The sequence below is a fragment of the Lonchura striata genome, chromosome 2 (assembly GCF_050655825.1).
Source record: "Lonchura striata isolate lonStrDom1 chromosome 2, ASM5065582v1, whole genome shotgun sequence".
Lineage (NCBI taxonomy): Eukaryota > Metazoa > Chordata > Aves > Passeriformes > Estrildidae > Lonchura > Lonchura striata.
The window spans coordinates 8359164-8383644 of record NC_140704.1 but is presented as its reverse complement, the minus strand read 5'-3'; the positions used below and the strand labels follow the sequence as shown (position 1 = coordinate 8383644).

General features: G+C 39.3%; 1 protein-coding gene across 6 annotated transcripts in view; it reads right to left on the bottom strand.

Annotated features, from left to right (window-relative positions):
• The window catches only part of RBM33 (RNA binding motif protein 33), a 98394-nt gene that overhangs the window by 14020 nt on the left and 59893 nt on the right, over nucleotides 1-24481 (bottom strand). For 2 of the 6 annotated variants that reach the window (XM_021526558.3, XM_085563541.1), the window contains exons 14-17: nucleotides 23462-23749; nucleotides 15554-16192; nucleotides 2113-2313; nucleotides 542-730 (exon numbers count right to left, since the gene is read on the bottom strand). In XM_021526558.3, the coding sequence (XP_021382233.2) occupies nucleotides 542-730; nucleotides 2113-2313; nucleotides 15554-16192; nucleotides 23462-23749 (1317 nt within the window). Of the gene's footprint in view, nucleotides 1-541; nucleotides 731-2112; nucleotides 2317-10912; nucleotides 11442-15553; nucleotides 16193-23461; nucleotides 23750-24481 lie in introns of those variants that run through there. The other 4 variants (XM_021526557.3, XM_021526559.3, XM_021526561.3 and 1 more) reach the window with 3 other exon arrangements.

Sequence of the window (24481 nt, the reverse complement as noted above, 5' to 3'; positions counted from 1 at the left end):
GAAAACCTTCTCAAAAATTAAGGATCAATAAAATCCTCTAAAAAAAGACTGTGTTTTCCTCTGAAAAAGTAGAGGATGCTACACAGTATAAAATGTCCACTGGGTCATTAGGTGCTTGTACCCCAGGACTGCAGTGACAGGAAAAGGTAAATGTCAAAAAGGAGAGTAGGTACAAGTCAACAATAAACAAGGACAGCACCCAAAATACATTTGCTTTGATATGACCATCTGGCTTTTTAACAACCTCACAGAATGGACAGGCTTGTTTTGCCTACAAAAATTACAGAGATAGCACAGGAACTCCAAAACGAAGGAGAATTTTGCAGCAGGAATGTGATGGTTAGCAAAATCCTACTGTGCCTCCTGTGCTGCAATATCATCACGTGCTTGTCTTTGCTACCAGGTGTAGCTTGTGTGGGTGGGGGTGCCTTCAAACATAAATTACCAATAAACACGCATTGTATTTAGTGTCAGGGAATTAATTGAGCTTTCTGGAATGAAAGCCTTTTGGCACAAAAATGATAAACCAAGGTTGACCTACCTGAATGGGTCCCACTGACATCAGCAGGTTTTTCAGTTGGACATCAGTAGTTGATGAAGAAAGCCCTTCAACTGACACAATACAGGGCTGAGGTTTGCACTCCACCACTCGCAGGTTCTGTTTATTTGGCATCAAGCGTCCTCGGCCCATCTGGCCTGCTACTCCTCTGCCTCTGCCGTGCATAATGACCTGCCAACAACAAAAGTAACAGTATTTTGATTTACTTACCCACTGACTCTGCTTGCTGCACTTGACAGAGGATATAAAAGTTGGCTATTTACTTGAAGACTTGATTAAAGTACATGGTGATTTAAAACAGCTCGTTGCTGTTTGCCAGTTTGAAAGGCTGCTTTCTAACATACTCATCCCACTGCTTATGCAAACCTCTTTTGGCAAAGTAACAAGTTATATACTGAGTTATATATAATATATTCATCCTAGAAGCCTCAGCTCTAGCACAGATTGATCAATCAAGCAGTGGAGGATCTCAGACAGAAACATATAACCTAGTTTTCAACAGTGATCACATCAGCAGCATGTGTTTCCACATTTTCAGTATGGACAAAAAAAACCCAACAAGTGATTCCTCTCCTTCTTCTATTCTCAACCCATAGTTAAATTTAATGCACTCACAAGATCAGCAAAGTGCTCCAAGCACCTTCAATCTCTACTGCTACCAACTCTTGGATCTGTTACCAGTATGGAGTTTTATTCGCATAAGGCTAAATAACTTCAAAATGACTTTTTGCTAAGTTCCTCTCCCCTGTACTCTGGAGCAGGAAAGCATTGATTTAATTCTTGCAAATTAAATGTTGAACAGTCAGAGAGTAGAAAAATAACAATGAAACAGAGTAACAAACATTTAACAGAGTTAACACTTAACACTGAGTCAACATTCAACAGTTTCTTGATTCCTACTTGGAAGGCCTATGATGGGAAATAACTTTACATACCCTTCAACATCAGCAATGAAACTTCATCCTTATATGAAGCAGGGAGATTATGGCCAGCAGTTCAAAACCAAGAACTAACTTAAAAGCCAAAATGCCAGCTACTTTCAAGGAGTGTGCCAGCTTGAAAATGCAGAGAAGGCACATACTGCTGCCACCCTGACCTCCCCTATCAGTGCAAAAATCAAATTACAAGATCACCAACTGTTTTGAATGATACCAGCTTTGGGGATCCAGCAAAGAGCATCCTGAAACAGTTACTGTGTGCTCCTACTTTTGCAGGAAACAGCCAAAATAAAATCTTAAGCACAACTTCAAGAAACCACTTGGTTTTAAAGCCAGAAAGCACGTTGGTTACCATCTCCTCCAGTCACAGGACATGTGCACTTCCCCAGGGAGTGCTGAGCTGGCCAGAACACCAGCAGATGAAGCAACCTGCAGGCACTGCCAGTCTATGCTGGGTACAAACAAGTCTCTGTAGATTAAAAGCTTTATATGCAATTATGCATCTCCTGGGTCATGCAGCCCTGCACTAGCAATTGTCAAACAGAATGCCGGTTATTAATAGAGCAACACAGCTAGACAGTGAAATTCTAGCAGCAATATGCATCTAAAAATCACCTTTTTAGCTTGATGGATTCCCTGGATGTTTTTGACTCCTTGAGGAGCTGGTGAATGGATCTGTGCCTGCTGCTGCTGTTGGTGCTGCTGCATTCCCTTTGTCAATGTGACCTTCCGCACTGGCTGCTGTTTCGGCTCCGGGGGTTGCTGAGGCCGCTGGGGTTGGCCCTCTGGGTGCAAAAAGCCAGCATCCTCTCCCCCCTGCTGAAATCAACAACACAACAGCGGCTCAGTGGCCAGGCACTGCACACCTGTGCCCTGAGCAGACTCCTGCCACATTCCAGCTCGTTCAGAGAGTGTCCAGGGCTCTGCCTGCTAAAGCAAACTGGTGGCTGCGGCAGGCACGTGCAAAGGCTCAGCCTGGAAATTTCAGCCTAAAGTAAATCTGTGCTATCTGAAGAACACTTCAATTTGTTCAGGCTTTATTATAATTACAATGTCTTTTCATATACAAAGCAACAAGATGTTCTCCTTCTCTTTTCAAATAATTCTTCCTTCCAAGTTACATGTGAACTATGGTATGTGTTATATATTTTTTTCTAATTATAATGAGAGACATACACATTGCAGAAGGAGGAGCAAAGAACTGTAGAGGCTGGAAGAATTAGGAAAATGCTCTGCTCATCTTTAAACCTCCAACCTCCATTTAATTAAAAACTGGTATTTATTTTGAAGTGCATACTCATTCTGCTAACTTCTATACCAGCAGCTTTTTAAGCAGTCTCTTTCCTCGGACACTGTCTGTACTTGGAACAGTTCCTCAAGGCGATTTTTTGTTTGCCTTACAAAGCTCTTATTATATAGATTTGTAATCATGAACACAGTGAAACACCATCTCTGTGTCTCTCTCATCCAAGATACCTCTTGCCATAATATCTCTTGGTGCAATCAGGCACAGTAAAAACACGACCTTAAAGAACTGAAATTATTCCCTTCCACTGCCTCTACCCAACAGTTCATTTTTTTCCTAGAAACAGGTGATTCTTGAATTTGTGTCTGCCTGTCCAGATTAGAACAATCACTGAAAATTCCATGGAGCATGAACCAGCAAAGACTGACAAAAGGTACTTCTGCATCCATGATGTGCATTGTATTATTGCATGGTTTCAACAGCAGCACCTATACCTTGACAGGACTTCAACCTTAGACCTCAAACACTAGTGAACATTTCATCTGCAGAGGGAAGGCTTTGACTAACTCCCTAAAAAACTTCTGGAAACCTCACAAAAGCCCTCAAATAGAATGTGTGTCTAAGGGAAAAAAGTAAAATATTATGAAAGCACCTTTATTTTTACAGGGTTTTCTTTTCCCCTTCCCTTAAATATTCAAAGCCAAAATTCCTTTTGCATCTGTAACACACCACAAACCAGAGGGTTTCATACTAACTGGCACATTTTTTGTGGATAAGGAGAGAAAACACAGGGGTGCAGAAGGAACAGACTTATGGTCTAGTAGCAAGATAATTTTAATTAAGAATACAAATTAGTACCTCTCTCAATTGAAGAAAAGCAAAGGAAATACCTAGTTAGGACGGGTTACTAGCCTCAGCTAAGAAACAGTCTGTGGTATGTAGGCTTGCAAGGTCAGTAGTTCAGAATTTACACCTCTAAATCAAGGTCTCTGCACTACAAGGTATATGCAGGCTACAATTTCTCAAGAAATCAAGTACTTAAAATCCCAGACAAACGAGCTTCAAACCTCCTTGCACTACAACTCAAAAGCACAATCTGTCACAGGAAAAAAAAAATCCTAATGCTCATCATGGCATTTGTCCACAGTGTACAAAACAAGAAAGCAACAGAAATGTGCATCTGTCTTTTCCACCTCTAATCACAAACAGGTTGTTTTCACTGCTGAACTGAATGGCACCAAGTTTTCATGGAAAGTTTTGTATTTAAACCTTTGAGAGCAGCAATTAGTGAGAAATTATAAAGCTTTCCCTTTGGTTTCTCTTCAATTAGTATTAAAAAATACAAAAGCAAAAGCACTCCTGAAAAACCCAAGCATATGCACAAAACCTTACCAGCATTAAATCCTTGTTTTAATATTAGTTCTTGTATCAACATCACCATAAGCTCTATGCCTTGATCAGATAATTTCTTTTATTCAACCCTACAGCAGCTGAAAGATGATGAAACTAAAAGGAGCAAAAAAATTCTAGGAGGAATTTAAATGCAATAACTGGAAGTTAAAATCTAATCTCTGCTAAATGCCTGCTGTGAGAATCACAAATATTTGCAACCATTTCTTTCCACACCAAAAAACAATCCCAGCACATCGGAAGAGCATCTGAGAGCAAAGCCCTCAGGTATAAAACACATCCAACATGCTCATTACTGAAACTTCAAAAGCAAACAATGATTTCACATAAAAGTCTAGGATGGCCAACAACCACCCAGGATTTAACTACCAAGCTCAATTATCACCAAATAAAGCTGTATAAACTGAACAGAGTCAAAGGCATTAGGCACACCACATTGGTTTGCACTGATGAAAAATCTGATGGGGTTTGTTCCCTGCTGGGGTCTCAAATGCCACCACTGTTTTTTGCTGCTACCAAGATGCTTCTACAAGTCTGAAAAGGTGGAAAGCTCTAGACTTTTAAAATTAAATAATCCATTTCAGAAATAAGAAAATACTAGAGAAAGGGAATGGAACAAGTTTTGGTTGTTCCTGCAAAAAGAAGGAAAGGCAACTGGATCAACCAAACTCTTTTACATTACTGCTCTGAACATTTACTGGTTTTGAGACAACTCAAAGAGGGGAAGCAGAGACAAAAGTGCAGCACTGCTTCTCCAGAGAGGTCCATGAGTCAGACATGGTGCCCCAGGCCCAACAGAACTGAGCAAGTCACCAAGACATTAGTTCCTCCTGTTCCAGGCAGTCTCCCTTCAACTGAAGAGAAAAACCTGGTGGCTTTCTTAAGAATTTTAAAAACCAAATGTGACTGTTAAGTAACATATGACAAGAAGCAAAACAACCCAGAACAAGTATTTCAGCAGTAAATTCCTTTTTCACTGGTTAAAGACATGACAGTGCAAGGACAAACACTGTCCAAGCCAAAATGAACAACCTGTGTAGTACCATGTAGTGGTGAATTACTCTCACCACCACCATCATTCTTTAAACTTCTGTGCAAAACAAGTGACTTTTCCAGGTACAACAATGAAGAACCAAGTCAAGCAAAACACCTAAAAAGAGCTTTTTAACTTCTGGCCTTAAAGCTACAAAACCTCAGAACGTTATGGACAGGCCACATGTTCACAGGAGTACACTGACATTTTGGAGGAAAGGACACACAGTTGTACAGATGACTGTACATATGCTGACTCCTGATGTTCCTTCCTGAGCTGCACAACGAGCTGGCACCAACACACACAGCAAATTACAGGCAAGCAGGTATGTCCACTAAAGCTGTACTGGTAGCTACCCCAAATAACATCTATATCACAGAAACTAAATTGCTAACATCTCTTCTATTGAAAATGTCTCAGGTCTAGCTCATCTTAAATCAATTTTTGCTTTACCTACAGACAATTTCTGTATTGTTATTTTTCATCACCTTACATCGCTGCCTTCCCCAGATTTAAATATGTGGCAAGAGAGGGAGGTATTAAAGTTCTCGTGTCAAAATAGATTCTCTTTCCTAGAGAATTTCACAATGTACAGAGCTACACTAAATTTTTCAGAGATGCATCTATTCATCATCATGGCCTGTCTCACACAATTTGATGTACTAAATGCTGAGCCCAGGCAGAAAGCCTTAGCTGACCATAGAGACCTGGGACTGATTGATACAATCAATCCAATTTGACTGACTGATATAAGACAATCTGATTTTATACTTCAAATTTCCTCTAAAGTCCTGAGTAGAAAATAAATTTTCATTCTTTGCCTGAAAATCAGTGAAGGAAGAATGTTTTCCTCTTATTGTCTACTCCTTAATTTCTAGATTATAAACCATCCAGAGTTTTGAGCTCCAAATTTCCAAGTTTCACAAAGGATCTGCCTTCCCAAGATCTGGCTAGGAAAGGGTTCTCTTAAAATAAAAAGAAATATTTCTATTACTCAATTAAAGCTGGAGTAATGAAAATGCTTTTTTTTAAGTTGCAGGAGTTCTGTTCAGGGGAAAGTATAAAAAGTATCTTTCAAATTTCAAGTACTGAAAGATTGTGAGCAGTGCCAAAACAAGATAATTTCAAATACTGTGTGTATGTAAACAAAGGTCAAAAGATTGAGGTAAAAGGATTTGATTTACATGGTGAATGTTTTTCAAACCTCTGCTCTGGAAGAATCTGCAGTTTGCTAGATTAACAAAAAGAACTGATGCCATTCAATGGCCATGACTTTTAGAACCAATTCACTGATACCTATCAAGGCTGTTTTTCATCAGCCTCTCACTATACAAATCTATATATAGTCAGTGCTGTGTTTTGAGCAACTTAGAAAGAATTCTGTCAAACATGAGATCACAAATTCTAAAAACAGAATTCTATGAAGGACTGCTTGAATTTAGCAAGCTGGAGCCTCTGTCATAATCATTATGACAGTTTTATGATGAAGATGAAGTTTATTAGCCACCAACATTAGCAGGACAAATTTATTTATAACAAATGCTTTAAAATGTACTGATAAAAATGCCTATTGATACTGTCAGAGCTGCCTGCAATTTGACAGATCAAATCTTATTTTCATTCTTAAACCCCATGAAGGAATGGTATCACCAACTTGCATTCTGTAGTGAGCAAATTGATTAATCCCCCTCTATAGAAATCTCAACTCTTGATTACACCTATCAGACGTTAAGCAGCATTATTCTAGAGTGACAACACTTGACAAATTCCCAAACCATTTTTCTCGGCCTTTGTGGCCCTGCTAGCTTGTATTAACCCTGATGAAAAATTAATTTTCCTTATCTTCTGCTAAACCCCAAAATCCAAATCCGCCAAACTGGCAACTCTTTCTGTAAAGGTATTATGAAAACCTCTAAAAGATTAATTGCATGTCTTCAGGTGACATTAAATTAATTTCTGTACTCGTGACAGACATTTGATACTCCGTACTGAGAGGACAGATAACATTGTCAGGATACACAGAAGGACAGTGGTGCAGTGTCCCAGGGCAGCCTCTTATGAATTCTCCTTTCGATAAGGCCATACTTCACTGTCATGGGCACTGTTAGTGATCTTGCAGCCCACAGACCTCACTGCACAGGTTTCTATTAACTACCACAATGCTGTGTCTATCCATGTAATCTTTGTAAAGCTAATTCAAAATCATCCAATAGCAAAGGGATGCGCGTGCTGGATAAGGGAATAAATAAACTCTGGTTATTTGAGTAAAAATAACACAGAGAAGTAAAATGACAGCTTTTCTGAGATGCATTACATCTCAAATTCTCTGTAGCACGATGAAGACTTAAATCTTGTAGGGAAATCTCAGTCCAAAACAGTACTGTGATTGATTTCTTATAAGAAAGGAGAAACCCCTCATCTGTTACCAGTTTAAGTCAATATTTATAGAAATTAGTACCTTTAAAGTCTCACAGAAGTTCAGGGAAGAAAACCTCCTTTTGGTTATTAAATTCATCTTTACTTGCAGGACAAGAGAAATTACTATTCCTGAGCTATAGAGATTTGCACAGGTAAACCTGTATTTTACTGATACTGCAACTGACTGTAGTAAAACAGACATCTACAAAGACAGCTGTGATTCCCACATAACAAGGAGAAAGAAATGTAAGGCAAAACCCACACAGAACAACAGTGACTTTCATCTAATATATACAAGTATTTTTTCACTGTAATTATCAGGAACATGTATTAGAAGCAAAGCCCTAATAATGAGCTATTTCTCTTTGACTGGTGCTCCAAATGCTTTACCACTTTGATACAGCTGGCTGACAGACTGGGGACCTGGGAATAGGAAGCCTAATCACTTGCCAAATATCCCACAACCGAGTGACATGACCAAGCACTGCTTCTGAACAGTTGACGATCTGTTTTCAATCTGTCAAATGCCAATGAGAAACACCTGGAGACCTTTTTTTTTTTTTCCAGGCATTCCAGGACCTTTAAAAGTTTTGTGGTTTTTTTTTTTTTTTGTGTTTTTTTAAAGAATAGCAGTAGTTAAGAAAACTGCTCTCCCACCAGGCTAAAAAATGCCACTCTATCAATAGACAACTCATCATTAACAACTGGCTTAAGACATATTAATGGGCTAGTTTTGACTCAAAGTACACAAAGCAATAAGCTACATCAGACTACAAAAGTGATGAAAGAGCCAAATCATTCCCAGTTCACAACAGAGAAAAAGGACACTTCTGATGCTGGTCAGTGATTCAGTTATTTTTCCCAGCCTAAAATTTTTGTATAGGCCGAACTTGACCCAAGCAAGAGCACCCAGACTAAGCAATAAATAAATATAATGTAGAAATAGTTCCCTTCCTGTGATAAAAAGACACTGCTACACTGCTTCAGTGAGCCATGATGTGATGAGCATCTTCTATGCCTAATGGTGTATGAAAAACTAGAACAGGAAGAAGAAAACGCCTTGCAGAAAAAGCAGCTAATTCCCTTTAATCCCATCTAACACAATTCTTAACTGAAGTATCTCCTCATCCACCTGAAAGGTGAACTGAGGCATGGAGAAGGACTGGCCAAAGAGTCTCAGCCATATCCATGCTGCATGAAATTTCACTGGGAGTGACTACAGCACAACCTGAATCACATTGAATCAGTGTTGAATCACAACTACATGGTTTTTAAACCACCCACCCACTCATTATGAAAAAAAAAACAAAAAAACAAAAACTGTATGTCAAACTTAGAGCAAAATTAAGGTTCTGGAATGGACACGTTTAATACTCTCAGAAATACCTTCATTTTTATGCTGTCTGCAGATATATGACATAAACAATGTTTTAAGCAAAATTTCCTGGGTCTCTTTTCAGCTGCCAGTCTGAGGGGTTTTTGAACAGGGAATTCTAACAGAGACTGGACCGTGCAGAGAAAGACCAAGAGAAAAAGCTCCTGTTGGAAAGTATCAGGGATACAAAACTTGTGATGGCCCAAAGCTCCAAGAGGAGCACTTCCCAGCTGGACACCAGCTATGGCCCAGAAAGGCAGTACTGGGTAGCAGGAACCTGTACAACTAGAGCTTCCTTTCTTGTGCTGTGTCTGGCCTTTCTACTTTCTAGTTCATGTTCCTTGAAGCTTAAATGGGCAAGTCAAATTCCTCGTCTCCTTGCCTGAAGCTCCTGGTAAATCTTAATAAAGACAACCCTACTCCCTCCCGACTCAAGAACTAAACCTCTTCAGTAAAGGCCTATTTCAAGTGGTCAAACTTCTCAACAGAGGGATGTGACTTCCCAAAATATTAAACTCTACGACTCTGCAAGCTTGCCTCCCAAGTTAAGAGACTGCATTTTCATATGAAATCTGACTTTCTCTTTGCAAAACACTTCAGTGGTGTCACAGCTATCTTTATCAGGACACTGGGCTCCAAGATACTCTGTAATACCAAGATCCTACAGATAGGAATTCTGCACTGTAACATTTACCATGGCAGAGAAACTCTCCTTTGAGACTTAACAAGAGTGACAAGGAACACTCTGCTTTCTGGGTGTTCAGAAGCAAGCTGTACTCTTCTTCAACATGCAATTTAAAGGTCTCCTGAGGAAAAGAAGAAACCTACTCTGCAGTCTACAATAGGAAATACTTTACTGCACTTTAGATCCATGTTATCCAGAGCAAAGTCAGATTAAATTTAGGTAAATATCTCTTCCCCCTTTCACACATTTTATGAGAAGCCCATAAAACGTATTTTGTGTGTCTGGTTTGGCTGTTACCTTAATTCTCACTTTCTAAGTGTGCCCACACATGTCCCTTTATTTCCTTCTCCCAGTAATCATATATATCCTAAAGAGTACAGTACATCCCACCTCCAGTTTATGAAATAAGAGACTCTCTCTACAGGGACCATCTTCACTGGAGGCGTAGGAGGACACAGTTTATTACTCGTTTTCAAATGTTCCTGCCATAGGCAGGGGCACCTACCACTAGACCAGGCTGCTCAAAGCCCTGGTCCGATCTTGCCTTCAACACTTCTAGGATGGGGCATCCACAGCTTCTCTGGGGACCCTGTTTCAGTTCCTCACCATGCTCACAGGAAAAAATTTCTTCCTAATATCCAATATAAATCAACCATTCTTCAGTGTGAAGTCATTCCCCTTGTCCTTATCACTCCATGCCCTTGTAACTGTCCCTCTTCAGCTCTCTTGAAAGCCCCTTTAGGAAGGTTCTGTAAAGTCTCTTCTCCAGGCAGAATAGCCCCAACCTTCTCAGCCTGTCTTCAGAGGGGAGGTGCTCCAGTCCCCTTACCAACTTTGTGGCTTCCTCTGGACACATTTCAACAGTTTCACACAATCAAGATATTAATGTCCACTTGTGAAATATTTCCAGAGTGAAATCTTGCAGGTTATGGCAGGCAGAGTCCTTCTTCAGCAGCACTGACATTAATGCTGCTTCAGAGGTCTTGCTCGCTTTGCCAGGGTACCTGGGCACTCAGATTGGCTCCTGCAGCCCACTCCTAGGTGGGCACTATCCATGACTCCTTCAAACTGTGGGATACAAATAAACACCAAATCATTCTCCCATTTCTTAAAAAGTTATAAGACTGTACAGGGCAGGAGTTCCTTTGTCAAGGGCTGGGGAAAGGGCTTCATGAACTTCCCACACAATTGCCACAATTCTTAGTGTTTGCAATTCCTGACACATTTAGATGAAAGGCGCTAAAGAGCTTTCAAGTCAAATATTTTTAATTAAATTTGAACACATACATACAAGTTGAAACAAGTACAAACATTAAGGAAAGTTGGTTCATAAGGTTACATTATCAAACAAGAATCATCTCAATCAGAATTATATTCATATTTAGGACTCCATATTCATCTCAGACTTCCCAGTTGCTTGAAATATGACTGAAGTTGTCTATCTTCCATGTCCATCTTGTTTTTTCATTCCAAGGACATTTTTTTGTGACAGGCTTTCCAAACAGAAGAACTTGACAGCTCTTTTTTCAAGCTTTTGATATGAAGCATTTCTGGTTTTCAGGAATTAGGATCACTTAGAAGATATTGCTTGTAATGCAATAGGAACACCAAGATTTTTATGTATTTTTATCTATATATGTATTTATGAAAAAACCCTCATTGTGCAGCCTTCCACAGAGACAAAGATTGGTGTGTTCTTGGTGCAGCATAAGAACCAGCATTTTCAGGCCTTTGGGACAGACACACAGCTCTCTGAGCATGGCAGGACATTTTCTGGCTAAGAGAGAAATCATCCAACAACAACATAAGATGACAATACTACAGAGATTTTAAGATATTGTAATTTACCACAGAACCTCCAACTAAACAGAAAACATGTTCAGCATGTATTTCACATGATCCTTAGATATCTAAGATTATAGCTGGTACAAACCTGTTCTTCAAGGACTAAAACAACTCTGAATATATTGACTTAAGGAATTAAATTACATTTGGTATTAGAACTCTTAACAGACAGATTGATGACAGAGAGCCCAAACAGCACCACAAACAGCCAAGGTGTTAAAAAACATGACTCATCAAGAGAGAATGAAAGATATTAGAGCTCAGAAATAGTTAAGGTGTCTTTAAAAGGAGAGAGAAATTCTTCCCCATTGTTCTTCAACTATAATACAAATAGTCAGAAATTCAAAATTATAGCAAGAATATGTGATTTGGCCACTAAGAAAATTTTCCTAAATATACACATTTGATACTGGAATAGATGACCTGGGAAATCTGCAATAATAAGATCTCAGAAAAAAGCTGGACACATCTGTCAGGAATACTTGTTCATGCCCTCCTTCGAGAGAAGTTAGTTCAACAACCTTTTTACCCGTATTTTTTTTAATTTTATGATCACATTTTCAAGTGATTTATTAGGGTGTTTCTTTCCTACACTCCCACTGACTTTATACTTATAGGTAACTTTAGGATTGACTTCAGACTCCTCAGCAAGCCTGCCAGATGTTTTATTAGAAAAATTTACAAGTATAAATACTCAGTGAATACACTGAGCTCATTTATCTGAAAAGGACAGTTCTGAGGAAATGCCACAAAAACAAAGTACACTGGATTAATAAAAGATATCACCTCCTTGGAAAAAATAAAACCAAGAACAAAACAAAAAAAAAAAGCAACATCAAAAAAAAATCCCACCAAAACTCCCCAAAACCCACTCCCCTTTCCCCTGCAAAAACCCAATCCAAAACCAAACCAGCAACAAAAAAATTCCTTGTGCTGAACACTGCGTAATTTTCCAGGAATATAACATTTAAAGGAGTAATTAAAATGGAAAACTATTCACTTTACTGCCATTCCTGCATAAATTGTATGTATATTAAAAAGGGATGGGTAAAGTATTGGGGGAGGTGAAGGGTGGATTTAAAAAATAAAAAAGCATCAACAGACAAAATCATTACTGACAGTAGCTAACGTGTCACCTTGATACACAGACTTAAGTCTGACATACTGAAAATGCTGAATCATTTTCTACTTTCATTTTCCTGAAGAACAAGAAGTCATCAATTAAGGCATCTTTATATCAGGAAAACTAAACAAGTTAAAATATTATTGGAATTTACACAGTAATTCTTAAAATTCCAAAAGCAAAATCTTCTCACAAAAGAGTATTGTGGAAACAGATAAAAGACCATTTTGCCTTCTAAGGACCCAAGGGATATTTCTACCTGCAGGTCAGAGATCTTCAGTACTGCTGTGCTCAGCCACACAAACAGACAAAAGCTCAGCCTGGGAAAGACACTGCCCTCAGGAAAAGAAGCCACTCTCTTCTGACAGTATCTGTACTCCACAGTTCTCACCAACACACTGCATTGCTTAAATGTTACCCAGAAAACATCAGCAGCAACACCAAAGCACTGAGTCCTGGTTCTACAGATGGCCCTACTGAATTAATCACGGTCCTTGTTACCAGGTTCTGGTTTAGGCCAGCTTGGTCTGGAGAGAGGAGAGTTAGCACAGCTCTGGGCTGGAGCAGCCCCTTCAGCTGAGAGCTCCCCAGCAGAGCTGTGCAACAGCAGAGACGTGCCAGGCCTTCACTTCAACCCAGCAAGCTTCAGGAGGGAGCCTGCATTCTGTCTGATCATGAGCCATCCCACTTGCACAAATGTATTCAAAACATCTCTGCACAAAAGAGCCCAGGAAAGGAGAAGAGTACAAGGAATTAGAGAGCAAGGGCAGGGATGCTTAGCTGCAGGATAGAGCCAGTGCATGTAGGTAAGAGATAGCAGCAACACTTTGGCCAAAGGCAAGGAGTAAGGGGAAGCACTATTACATGCTAAGGAGAATGGCAAGAGAAAATGAGATTTGGCTTTTGCTTTATATTTAGTGCTCAGACAGAAGTAGTGAAAACAAACTAAGCATGTGGCAGGACTAAAGCAGTGGAAACTAAGTATGATCTCCAATCGTGGTAGTATCTGGAGCCCAAGCACCTTTTAATTCTTCTTTTAAATCCTGTCAAAAATGGACTAGAAATTGTCTGCCCTGATGCTCAATTTATAGTTTTTTTCTTGTGTGGTCAAACAAATAAAGTCACAGATTCTGCTTGTCAATAGCTGATTAAAAAATCATCAACTATCTTGATCAGTGAAGAGCTAATTGCAATGCTTGCTTTCACTCTCCCACAGCTGGAAGGAAACTTAAAAAGTCAACGGCAACCTGAAAACAGTGACAAAGGCTAGGTGTAAAGAACCTGCTTCACCTTGCTGAAACCTCAGTATCGGAAAGTTAAGGAGGACAGAGTAAATCTGCTTCTGTACACAATTAAAGAGGAGTTACACATGCATTTAATTAAACTAATTGCTCTTGCTTACCATGACACTTATCTGAAACTAATCATTAATGGTCTTCTGAAATAGAGCACTGTGATAAAAACAATTTCATTGTGAATGCTGCTGTGGGCACTGATAACTATTTGTAATGAGGAGCTGTATACAGTTGTGACTGGCATTGTTTTGTTTCATCACATAATAAAAGAAGTTGTGCATGACTGCTTTATTCAATTATGCATGAATCACAAACCTGTCATACCTCTTGCAGGCCACTGGGATTCCTGCAGACATACTTTTATATATAATTTTTTTTAGCTCAACAGAATTAATTTCTTTCAGTTTCCTGGACTTTATTCTTCTGTACTTAAGTTACCATGTCTGAGGAATTAGAACTGACAACAACCTGATGTGTAGGATGTCTACATAGTCAATAATGCCCTGTACATTAATATTTGGAAAGACCATACAGTCATTATGCAATGTTCTGAGTGCAATTAAATTTTATGAACTGCAGAAAAACATTTATAAAAAGTAGGTAAGACTTCGGCATTTCAACTTCCTCCCCACTTCTACAGAGTAAAACCTAGCTGCCAATGCCTTGTTCAGTCCCTGCTCAACACTGCTTTGTTTTCCCTATAAAATTCTCCAAATAATTTAAAAGCATTCTTCCAGGAAAACACCTCCAATGTACTGCTACATTACATCATTCTTTCCTCTTCAGTATAAACCCAAGGACAGACTTCAAACACTGACAACATGCTCTCTATGTCCCCTCATCTTAGTTTCTTTAGAGCCCTAAGAAATTAACTTGTCTTTTCATTAAGACAGAAGAAATTTGGTCAAGTGACTTTGTCACCAAAACCCCGGATTTTAAATAGGCACACTGTCCTCAAGACCATCATTGTGAGTCTTCCACACCAGTGCTCAAGGGACACACTGCAGATAAAAGACCCCTCATCAAGAGATAAGGAAATCTCATTTAGATGCAGAAGTGAAATGGTAATGTTTTAAACCCAGCCTGTAACAGAAAACAAACCCCTCCAATACACTGCTTTAATTAGTTTCATAACATGCTTCCTAAGAAAATAGAAACCATCTTCCACTGAGTAGAAACCATACCAAGACCAACAACTGCACACAATTAAATTAGGTGGCCTCACTTACCAAATAAGCAGGTCCTTTTTAACCAAACCTTAATTAAATACGGTCACCTAAATTTTTTTCTCTGAGCAATTATCAGACCTATCAACCTTAAGCAAAAGGAGCTCAACTGAGCAGTCTTTCAGATTTCAGACTCCAAGTTGTAACTTAAAAGAAAGGAGTATTTCAATATTATTTCATTGGTAACTGCCTGGCAGTAAATTACAGGAAACACTAATTGTCTAATAACTGCTAATAAATTACAGTTCTGAAAATATAATATATAGACTATTAGGTATGCTAGACCTGTTACTTCCCTCACCAGCTCAGGCCCATTTTTTATTTCGGGATTCCACAGAGTCAAACACACAGAAACAAACCACGAGGAGACACAGAGATGAGATGAGCCTTGTAAACTTACCCCTCCTGACAACTTAATCACCCTGACTTTGCTGCCGACATGGGGCCCATCACTAGCACTGTTTGTCCGCTGCATCACAGTCCTTTTCACCCCCGGCTTCTGCTCCTGGGGCCTGGCGGGGACCGAGGCCACTCGAGCCGCCTGCGCCGTGGGCAGCGCCGCTGCTGCAGGTTTGCTCTGTAACACTTTCGGGGATGCCTGAGGCTGACTCGCAGGAATTGTTCTAGTTTGCCTCAGCTGCTTCACTGGCTTCAGCTGCTGTCCTTGGTACTGCCCATCCCCTGCGCCCTGGGGGAAATCTGTGGGTTTGGGGTGGATGTTTGCAACTACCGCGTCTTGCTTCCTAACAAGGAGTCTGTTTTTCACGTTGTGCCTGGTCTGCAAGCCGGAGTGGGGAATGTAGGGGCTGCCGTTGGTGGGGAACTCGGAGGAGCCCTCCTCGTGCTGCAGGTAGGACTGCTGGGAGCAAGGCTGCTGCTGCTGCTGCTGCTGTGCAAGTCTCTCCAGCAACTCTCTCTTCCTGGCCCCAGCCTGCTGCTGCCGTCTCAGCTCCTTCTGCTTCAGGATCTCCTCTCTCAGGCGCTTCTGCTCTTCTATCTTCAAACGATACAACCGAGTTTCTTCGTCTTCGTCTGGGTACTACAAAGGAAAAAACAAATGAATTTATAAAATTCTAAACAGACGCCCAGCTCGGTCAAAACAATGTGAAATTGTTTCAGATGTAGAGCTTTTTAAATTTTCCCGGATACCAAAGCAAGGCTGTTAGTGGAGTGCATCTGCTGCTAAGGTTTATTTGCTATTCATTTCAGACAAACAGCTCAAATCTGGTTTAGGACTTAGATATACTACTTCCTAGACAGAAAAGCTTTAATACCACTTGAGAAATCTGATCAGAATAATAAGAATTATTAAATTATTTGTAAAACTCCAAGTTTTACAAATTGGAATTAATTTAAAAGTTTCCAAAACCAATTAAACTATTAATATAATTCAAGATATCAAAATATGCTTCAAATAGAAGGTAACAATACAGAGGCAACCCACTGTCACATAGGTTTTATCTTGCTCTTTTCTGACAAAGTAACAAAAGGTAGGGTGGTAAATGACCTGAAAGGCCCTGATTAGAACTATTGATTTTTCTCACAGAATTTTAAGCCTGATCTCAAACTCATTTGTCACACAATAATTGGTTATAATGAACAGCACAAGTCAATCTCTCTGACCTTGAACTCATGCACTCTCTTCAGAATCAAAATGTTGCCAAAAGCAGTGTTGGAATATTAATGGTATATAGAGAATGCCTTTAATATTCCAGCCCTGGGTCTCCCTGAAAGTACTACACACCACCAAATAACCTTCCTAAAGATTCTTCAACTCAGGAAGAACAGGTTCTTATGAAAAGCTGCATAAAAATGGACAAGAGTCAAGGAAATGCAGATTCTCATCATCCTGGAAAAGAAATAAAATGGCTCTTGTAATAAAAGCACATATATATTTCAGATTTAGGAAGCATACTTTATTATATTTTCTCTTTTTAACAATTTGAAATATTTAAGTTAGATTTACAGAGAATGCTTACAGATGGTAATGAACACAACCTTCTACTCAAGATGCATCAATCACTCTTAAAAACAGCCTCTCCAAGTAACCATATTTTGCATGCTGGTGAATTAATTCATAAAGAATGCTAAAATATTTTTCAAAAACTGGGAATCTGTGACGAATCTTGTGATGAATCTTCATGCATCTTGCAGCTGGGTGCAAACTGTTTTTGACACAACTGCCATTTTTTTAACATATGTGACCCAAATGTGTGACTTGAAGGCTTGAGGTCTTTTTAATACTGAAGTGCTTTTAATCCTAGTGCACCCTAGAAATATCCCCAACCCAAGAAAAAACAGATTCAGCCATAATGTTGGTTCATGGATGTGAAAGCCCAGCAGGGTCAGATCTGCACTCACAGCAGCCAGATGCACAACTCCTGAATGGCTTGTTTCCTTCAGCTGTAGCTGCTTCTTCCCTGGGCAGGTATTGATAGGGATTATTCTCACAGTGACTAAAACCAGCTCATTGTCTCAAATTAGAAACCCTATTACAAGCATCTAATTAGCAGTCTAATTAGAAGCCAAAACAATGGCTATATAAGACTAACCAAATTGCATTTTTAAAATTTACATTTATGTTTTAAGTACGGGTTGTAGTTCAGGGAAGAGGTCTAAGACAGTTCTAACAGTTCTTTACATGAGAATGCTACATTCACCCTGAAATTCTTATCTTTATCTATACTTTGTGGAACATGGTGGTGATTAATAATCACTGTGACAACTAAATTAGAGGTTTGTGTTGACAGATGGTAAAGAAACATACTTCTACAGGAGGAAACCCAGATATTTCATTTTGTCTTGACTACTGGAGATGCTGGATTGTAGCAAAAAAAAAAAAATAGAATAATATCCTTATGAAATACAGGGAAAGATTAAGACCCTTAAAAATAGTTTGCAAAGGATGAGAAAACATGTAAGCTCCAGTTAGGAGGGGGATGTGCTGTTATGCAGATCCTGATGCAATTAAAAATTTTTTCAGTAATTTTCAGAGATACTAAGTATCACAATTACTACAGTTGTTCAGAGGGTAAACTTGTCTAACTTAACAAATTAGTTTATTCACCTGGTTTGGTTTAGATCATAATATTCTACAATTTATCTAAACAAACCTGATGGATGCCATGAGCTAATACCAAGTTTACTTTGGAGGTAGTCCTGTAATTATTTTCCCTTATGTTCAATTGGAACATTGCAGCATGAGTCTTCAGGAGACCACCACTTCTGCCAATGCCCTTTATTAAGAGGGATTTGCCTGCTCATTTTATCACCTAACAAGTTCTGAAGACTTTGGGAGACAGACCACGATGCGGCAGGCTCAGAGCACCAACTCAAAGGTTGCACACAGCAGCACAGAGACGTGTGCTTTGCAGCACACAAATGAGTCCTGCCAGCAGACAAGGAATGAACATCCCCAGGGACTCTGACTAATACATCCCTGCAACAGCCCTTGGACAGACACACTGATTCCAACTATGCCAGGATTAAACACAAAGATGACTGATATAAACTAGACATAAACTCTGTTTTTCTCTGCAGTTCGAAGCATGCTTAGTAGAATATTCAGGCAACTTGATCTCAAATATAATCCAAAACTTTCCTTTCTGAACTAAACTTAAGAAATTAGTAATGATCCTTGGAAGTCAATCCCTTCTTATAAGTTAAAATCAAACATCAAGAGCCCTAAGGTTATATGACAACTGCAGATCAGTCTGTTAAAAAGCAAGGTACTACTACTGTTAAATTCTAAACAAAACGCCCCCACAGCTAGAGGAAGATAATATAAAGACCCTGTGATGATTAACAAAATACCTCCATTAGAAGTCAGTTTTAACTCAATTTAGTTGTACAATGGCCCAACAGTACAGATTGAGAAGGACAGCAAACTCCTATCAGGACGAAAACAGGGTGCTCTGAGTGCTCCTCAGCACTTAGAGCACTTATATACACCACCCTAGAGACTGAGGGTGATGTATAGTACGTATCAGTGACCTATAGCATGTACTAAGAACATTCAGCATGTGAACTGGCCAGACAGGGTCAAGATGAACACAGGACACAATCCCATTAGTTTAATAAGCCCAGTATAGATTTCTCCAACAAACAACAGCACTGCCAAGGAAAAAAAGAAAAAGGCAAGGAAAGCAAGCATTTTGCCTACAGAATCAACTGGGAGAAAGTACAGATCCTTTGAAATTCAAACCATTGTAATTTTCACATCCTGTATCTGGAAGCAACATTATCTGTAGGTGAAAAAGCAGAAAAACACGGAGCAGCCTATTCCCTACATAAACTATTAAGCTTCATGTGTTTTGGGTAGAAACCCCCCAATATGAATAAATGGTACACTGTACATTTGGCTCCTCCTTTTACAGGAGGCTGCAAAGTACAAAAGGCCAGACATGCACTTGGTTTTGTAGGGCTGGCTTTTTTCTGCCAGGTTTTGATTTTGTTTTCTTTTTTTAAGTGGAAATTCTCATCCATCTTTGAACAGCTTTAACACAATGCATTTCACTGAGTTTTGAAGGCAGACTGAGCCTTAGCTGCAGGTTTTCCTTCTCCTTCAAGATCCAAGGAAGTTTTGATGGAAAGCACCACAAGAAAACGTTACAGGCTGCTTTCCTGAATCTGGCTGAAGAGCAAGAGAACCAACAAGAGAAGCAGCAGTCCCACATCCTTCTGGGGAATGTAGAATGGCACTGTTGACTTAGGAAAAGACAGCAAGGACACACTCTAAATCAAGGGATTAAACTTTCTACTGAAATTTAAGTCCTACTACCAGTAGCTTGCTTTTCATGTACTGAATTAAAAAGAAATAAACCCATACCTTTTCAGAAGTCTGCAAGATTAATTGCCAATTAATAGAACTAAATGCTGAGTCATAAGAACCAGACACTGTTCATGTTCTGGCTGGCTCCCAAGGAACAAAAAAGGAATAATGCAACCAGCATCACTCCTGCGTCTCAGTGAAATGGGTGCAAGAATAGAGCAATCAAAATGGTTTGATCTGTGGCATAAACACAAATCTATTCAGCAGGTTCGTCTTCATTTTTTTAAGCTGTAATATTAAAAACGTAAGAAGCTAGAATAATTTGTCTAAAAATTCATGCCAATTGTCTGCAAAAGGCACAGCCAGATCCAAATTGCATCATTTGGCTGCTTGTGTTCAAAACTATAAGATATCTGAATTAAAGGCTACCTATGTATACCCACTGTACACTTAACATCAGCTCCTGAACCCGAGGAAGGAATAAGACACCCTACAAAGGTAACAAGTTACTCCAAGAAGCACACTACCCTCTTGCTAATTTCCAACTGGAAACAAAAACTGTGGTAAGACTCTTCTAAGCACAAGGCAGGAGGCACCATTACAAAAATTTGGAAGACAAGTTATTTAAACTGGAGAAAATTCTACAATTTTTCAGGTAGTTCATAACTAAAATGATGATAATATTCAGATACATTTGATCTAGTAATTTAGTGCAGCAACTCTTTTCCATATTGCAAACCTTGTTAGAAGACAGCAATGTAAAATCCAACAAAATTCACAATTTACTGGATTTGGAAGAACAGAACACAAAGGTTTTCTTTCAGTACATCAAGGACATTATCCCCAGTGTAAGTATTAACATCAATACACCAATGACTGCGCAATGCTCTACTGATTTCCCTCCTGTTCTGAGATCCAATATCCATTTCTCCTAAAGACACATCACCTTTCTCCATTCTCCCTCTTCTTTAAATTCAAAAATGCTTAATTCTGTCTTAATTCCTCTAATCCTAAACAGACTTCAACAGGAGCAGAATTAGGCCCACATCATCCAGACTTTCCTATTTCAATGACAAAATGATGTTCCAGACTAAGGGTATACAATTTAAATCCTGGGGAGTAAAAGCTATTCTGAACAGGCATTTAAGGTCAATATTTTGCAGCCTCACAGGAACAGGAACACAAGCATTCCATTAACATACAGTTTTTAATCTTCTATTCACTCACATTGCAAACCTTTCAAATATCTATATTTAGGGTGAGTAAAACCTCTAACAGCCAATATTGCTATTTTTTTGGTGCTTCCTGAATGATAGGCCACTCATAAATACAGCTACTGACTCTTTAGGAAGAAAGATGCAAAGAAAAGTCTTAATTTTCCAGTTGAAGACTCTTGGAAAATAACCTGCCCAATTCAGTTATGTGCCATACAGCTAGAAAAGGTGACAGAACTTAACTCTTTCTCATCATTATTGAAAGCAAAAAAATGGGATGAAGTCAGCTAATTACAAGAAAAACACACAAAAAAGACTGCAAAATATCATAATCTGCCTAAGGAGAGATATGTAATAATCTACACTACAAAAACAGTGAAGAAAATAATGCTTGTGAATGAACGTTTTTAGTGCAGCATTCCCATCTGTAAGAGTGACAATAAGCAGCAGCAGTGAACAAGAGCACTGCAGTGGCACAGCAGAAATGGGACAACAGCTACTACACTGCTTGCAGCAGCAGGCTCTGCTCCAGGTGTGCTTTGGAAGGACAAGGCACTCCTAATGCCTGCCAAATATAACTACAAGGGCTTTACTAGGAGACTTCATTTGTTCCAAGACAACTCTGTTTTTTTATCCTGTTTTGCAAAAACTTGCATAAAACAGATATCAGAATTTTTTCAATGACAGTATTGACAGAGAAATAGAAAGAAAATTTTATTTGTAATAGACCAAGAATTCACACAGGTAAGATTAGCTGGTTTGGTAACTACAGGCTAGAGTATGTTTAAAATGTAAAATGGAGACAACAAGATGACCGCTTTGGGGTTGTTTGTTTCGTTTTCTATTTAATTAAAATAAATTTTTAAAATTCTTATCTTTTTCTAAATACTGCCAGAGATACTTTGGAACTAATGCCTTAATTTTCATATGACTACACTACAGAATAACCTCAAGATATTTTAGATGGGGAGGCCTGTGGCTGATTTTTCAAGACTGATTTTTCAGGCCATTACTTTACTAATGGCCTGAAAGAAAAGGCTTCTCTATGAGGCACTGCATTTTGCATTTTCTGTGACTGAGATTATTACAAGAGACTGAATAGAGGGGAAAGAGATTACTTAAATATTTTTTCCAAAAAAGGTGAAAATTAAAATCTAAAAAAATGATTTTTTTTTTCATTTCCATTGAAATGCAAGTGCACAGGAGGTCAAACACTGATAGCTTTAGGTTTCTTTTGTGCCTCATTTATGGAAATTAGTTATGACCATCCCTAATACAAGAACAAGATGAAAAGCTAATCATGAGCAGCTTAAAAGGAAGACAGCATTATCACAATTAAAGCTTTCAATGGTTGTTGAAGAAAACCTGGTCCTCGAGACAAGATTCATGGTTAACTATAACCATGAAGATTTACAGTTCTTCACAGAATAGCCTGACAAAGCACACAGGGTGCATTTAGCCTTCATGCTCAGGATATAAAGAGCACCATCAGTCCAATCCTACCCACTCTCTCAAAGAAACAGAGCTCATGGAGAGTCTTCTCTACCTTCCAGGAGATCTGTGCAGGGAAATGGTCATCTGTTCACATGACACGATCCAGTGGAGCTGAAAACACTGGCATCTGATTTTTTCAACTGCACAGAATACTAGCAGAGCAAACAGCACCCCTTTCTCCAAAATGGAAAACTTAAAAGCATCTCCTCTTTTCCCTTACATGAAAAGGTTTCATAAAAAAAAGAGATTTTCTTCAAGAGCAAGAAGCTCCAAGGACAGCATAGCTATGATCTCCTGCATGAATGCTCAAGGCCCAGTAGAGACTGAAGAGCCTAAAGGAAAACAGCATGAGGAAGACAGCTCTCCAAATAGGCTTCTTTTTTCCTTTGAGCAACACAGCATCATACAAAATGACAAAGAGACTTTTAGATTTAGAAGAGTATGATCACCTGAAAATGTATTATAATTCTGAAAAATAAAAATGGGCAAAATATTTCAGAGACTTGTATCACTGATCACCTTTACTCAAATTCAGCCTTTTCCTAGTAGAAATGGTAACTCCTCCTGCAAAACAAATTCACTACAGCCTTGCCAACCTTCCAGACCTTTTATGTCAATAGAGACTATTTCTACTGTTGCAATAAAAGAGGAAAGTACAATTCAGAAGGGAGGCCTCTAGTGGCACCAGAAAATATTTGGTGGATAATACATTAAGTGTGCTTTCAGTTCATAAATCATACTATAAGAGTTTTTTAAAGGTGGGGGCTTTTGTTTCTTGGGGTTTTTTTGAGCTTTTGTTTAAGGAATAAAAAAAAAAAAAATCCCTTACCTCTGGTTCACATTTTCCTTCTGGCTTTGCCTGGCCCACTGGAGTGATTGGTTTAGCTTTCACCTCAGGCCTTCCCTGGGAGTTGGCAGCAGCGGTGCCAGACCTGGCGGCAGCCACGGCGCTGGTGATGGGTTTGACCTGTGCCGCCGGGGCGGAGCTGCGGCGGCTGCTGCCCAGCTCCATGGCGTGGGACGGCGCGATGGGCAGCTCGCGCAGGTTGCTGTTCCTGGGGGCAGCCGACTGCAGCTGCTGGCTGGAACGCTTGACTATATTCTGTGATGGGGTACTCTGAAAAGAAGAAAGGAAAAGAACTGCTCACTTCCACCACAAACCAGGCTGAAGTGATTTTGGTTTCACATTTTCCTGATTTAGTTCAGTTTGGGAAAACAAGCTTTGTGAAGAGGCACAATATTTTTAACGTCAGGAAAAAAATGCAGAAATGAGAACATTTTAATAACCTTTTTTCTAATTAAAGGCAAAATTTAATCTCACTTGTTTAACACCATTCTCAGAAACTGGACTGACTGTGTGACTGCCTTTCCTAATCAAAGCAATTATGCTAAACTATAGTTATATTGTCTTGAGCACTGCTCCAGGCTGTTGTCCTACCCAACCTACAAAGCAGCAGCACAGGCTGCATTGGAGGAAACTCACAAGACAGGAGAGGCACTATCTGAACCAGAAAACTGATCAGCAGTGGTACAGAGAGGCCTTCAAATCAAAAGATTGTCACAGAACTGGGCTCCCACACAACCACAGACTACCAGCAGCTGTAAACCCTTAAAAAGCAAACCTATCTTTCACAATCCCTTCACTGCTAGTTCTTGGGCAACTGAAACAGCTCCTATTGGACCCAAATCAAAAAGAACACTGAAGACCAGAGGAGAAAAGAAAGATATGCATGATATTTTCTAATGTAATTATAAAATGATCAAGGCAGAAAATGAGCAAGAAATGGTAAAAGGAGTGGAAAGAGCAGGAAGAGAATAAATAGAACTGAAACCCATACTGAAACCTGTG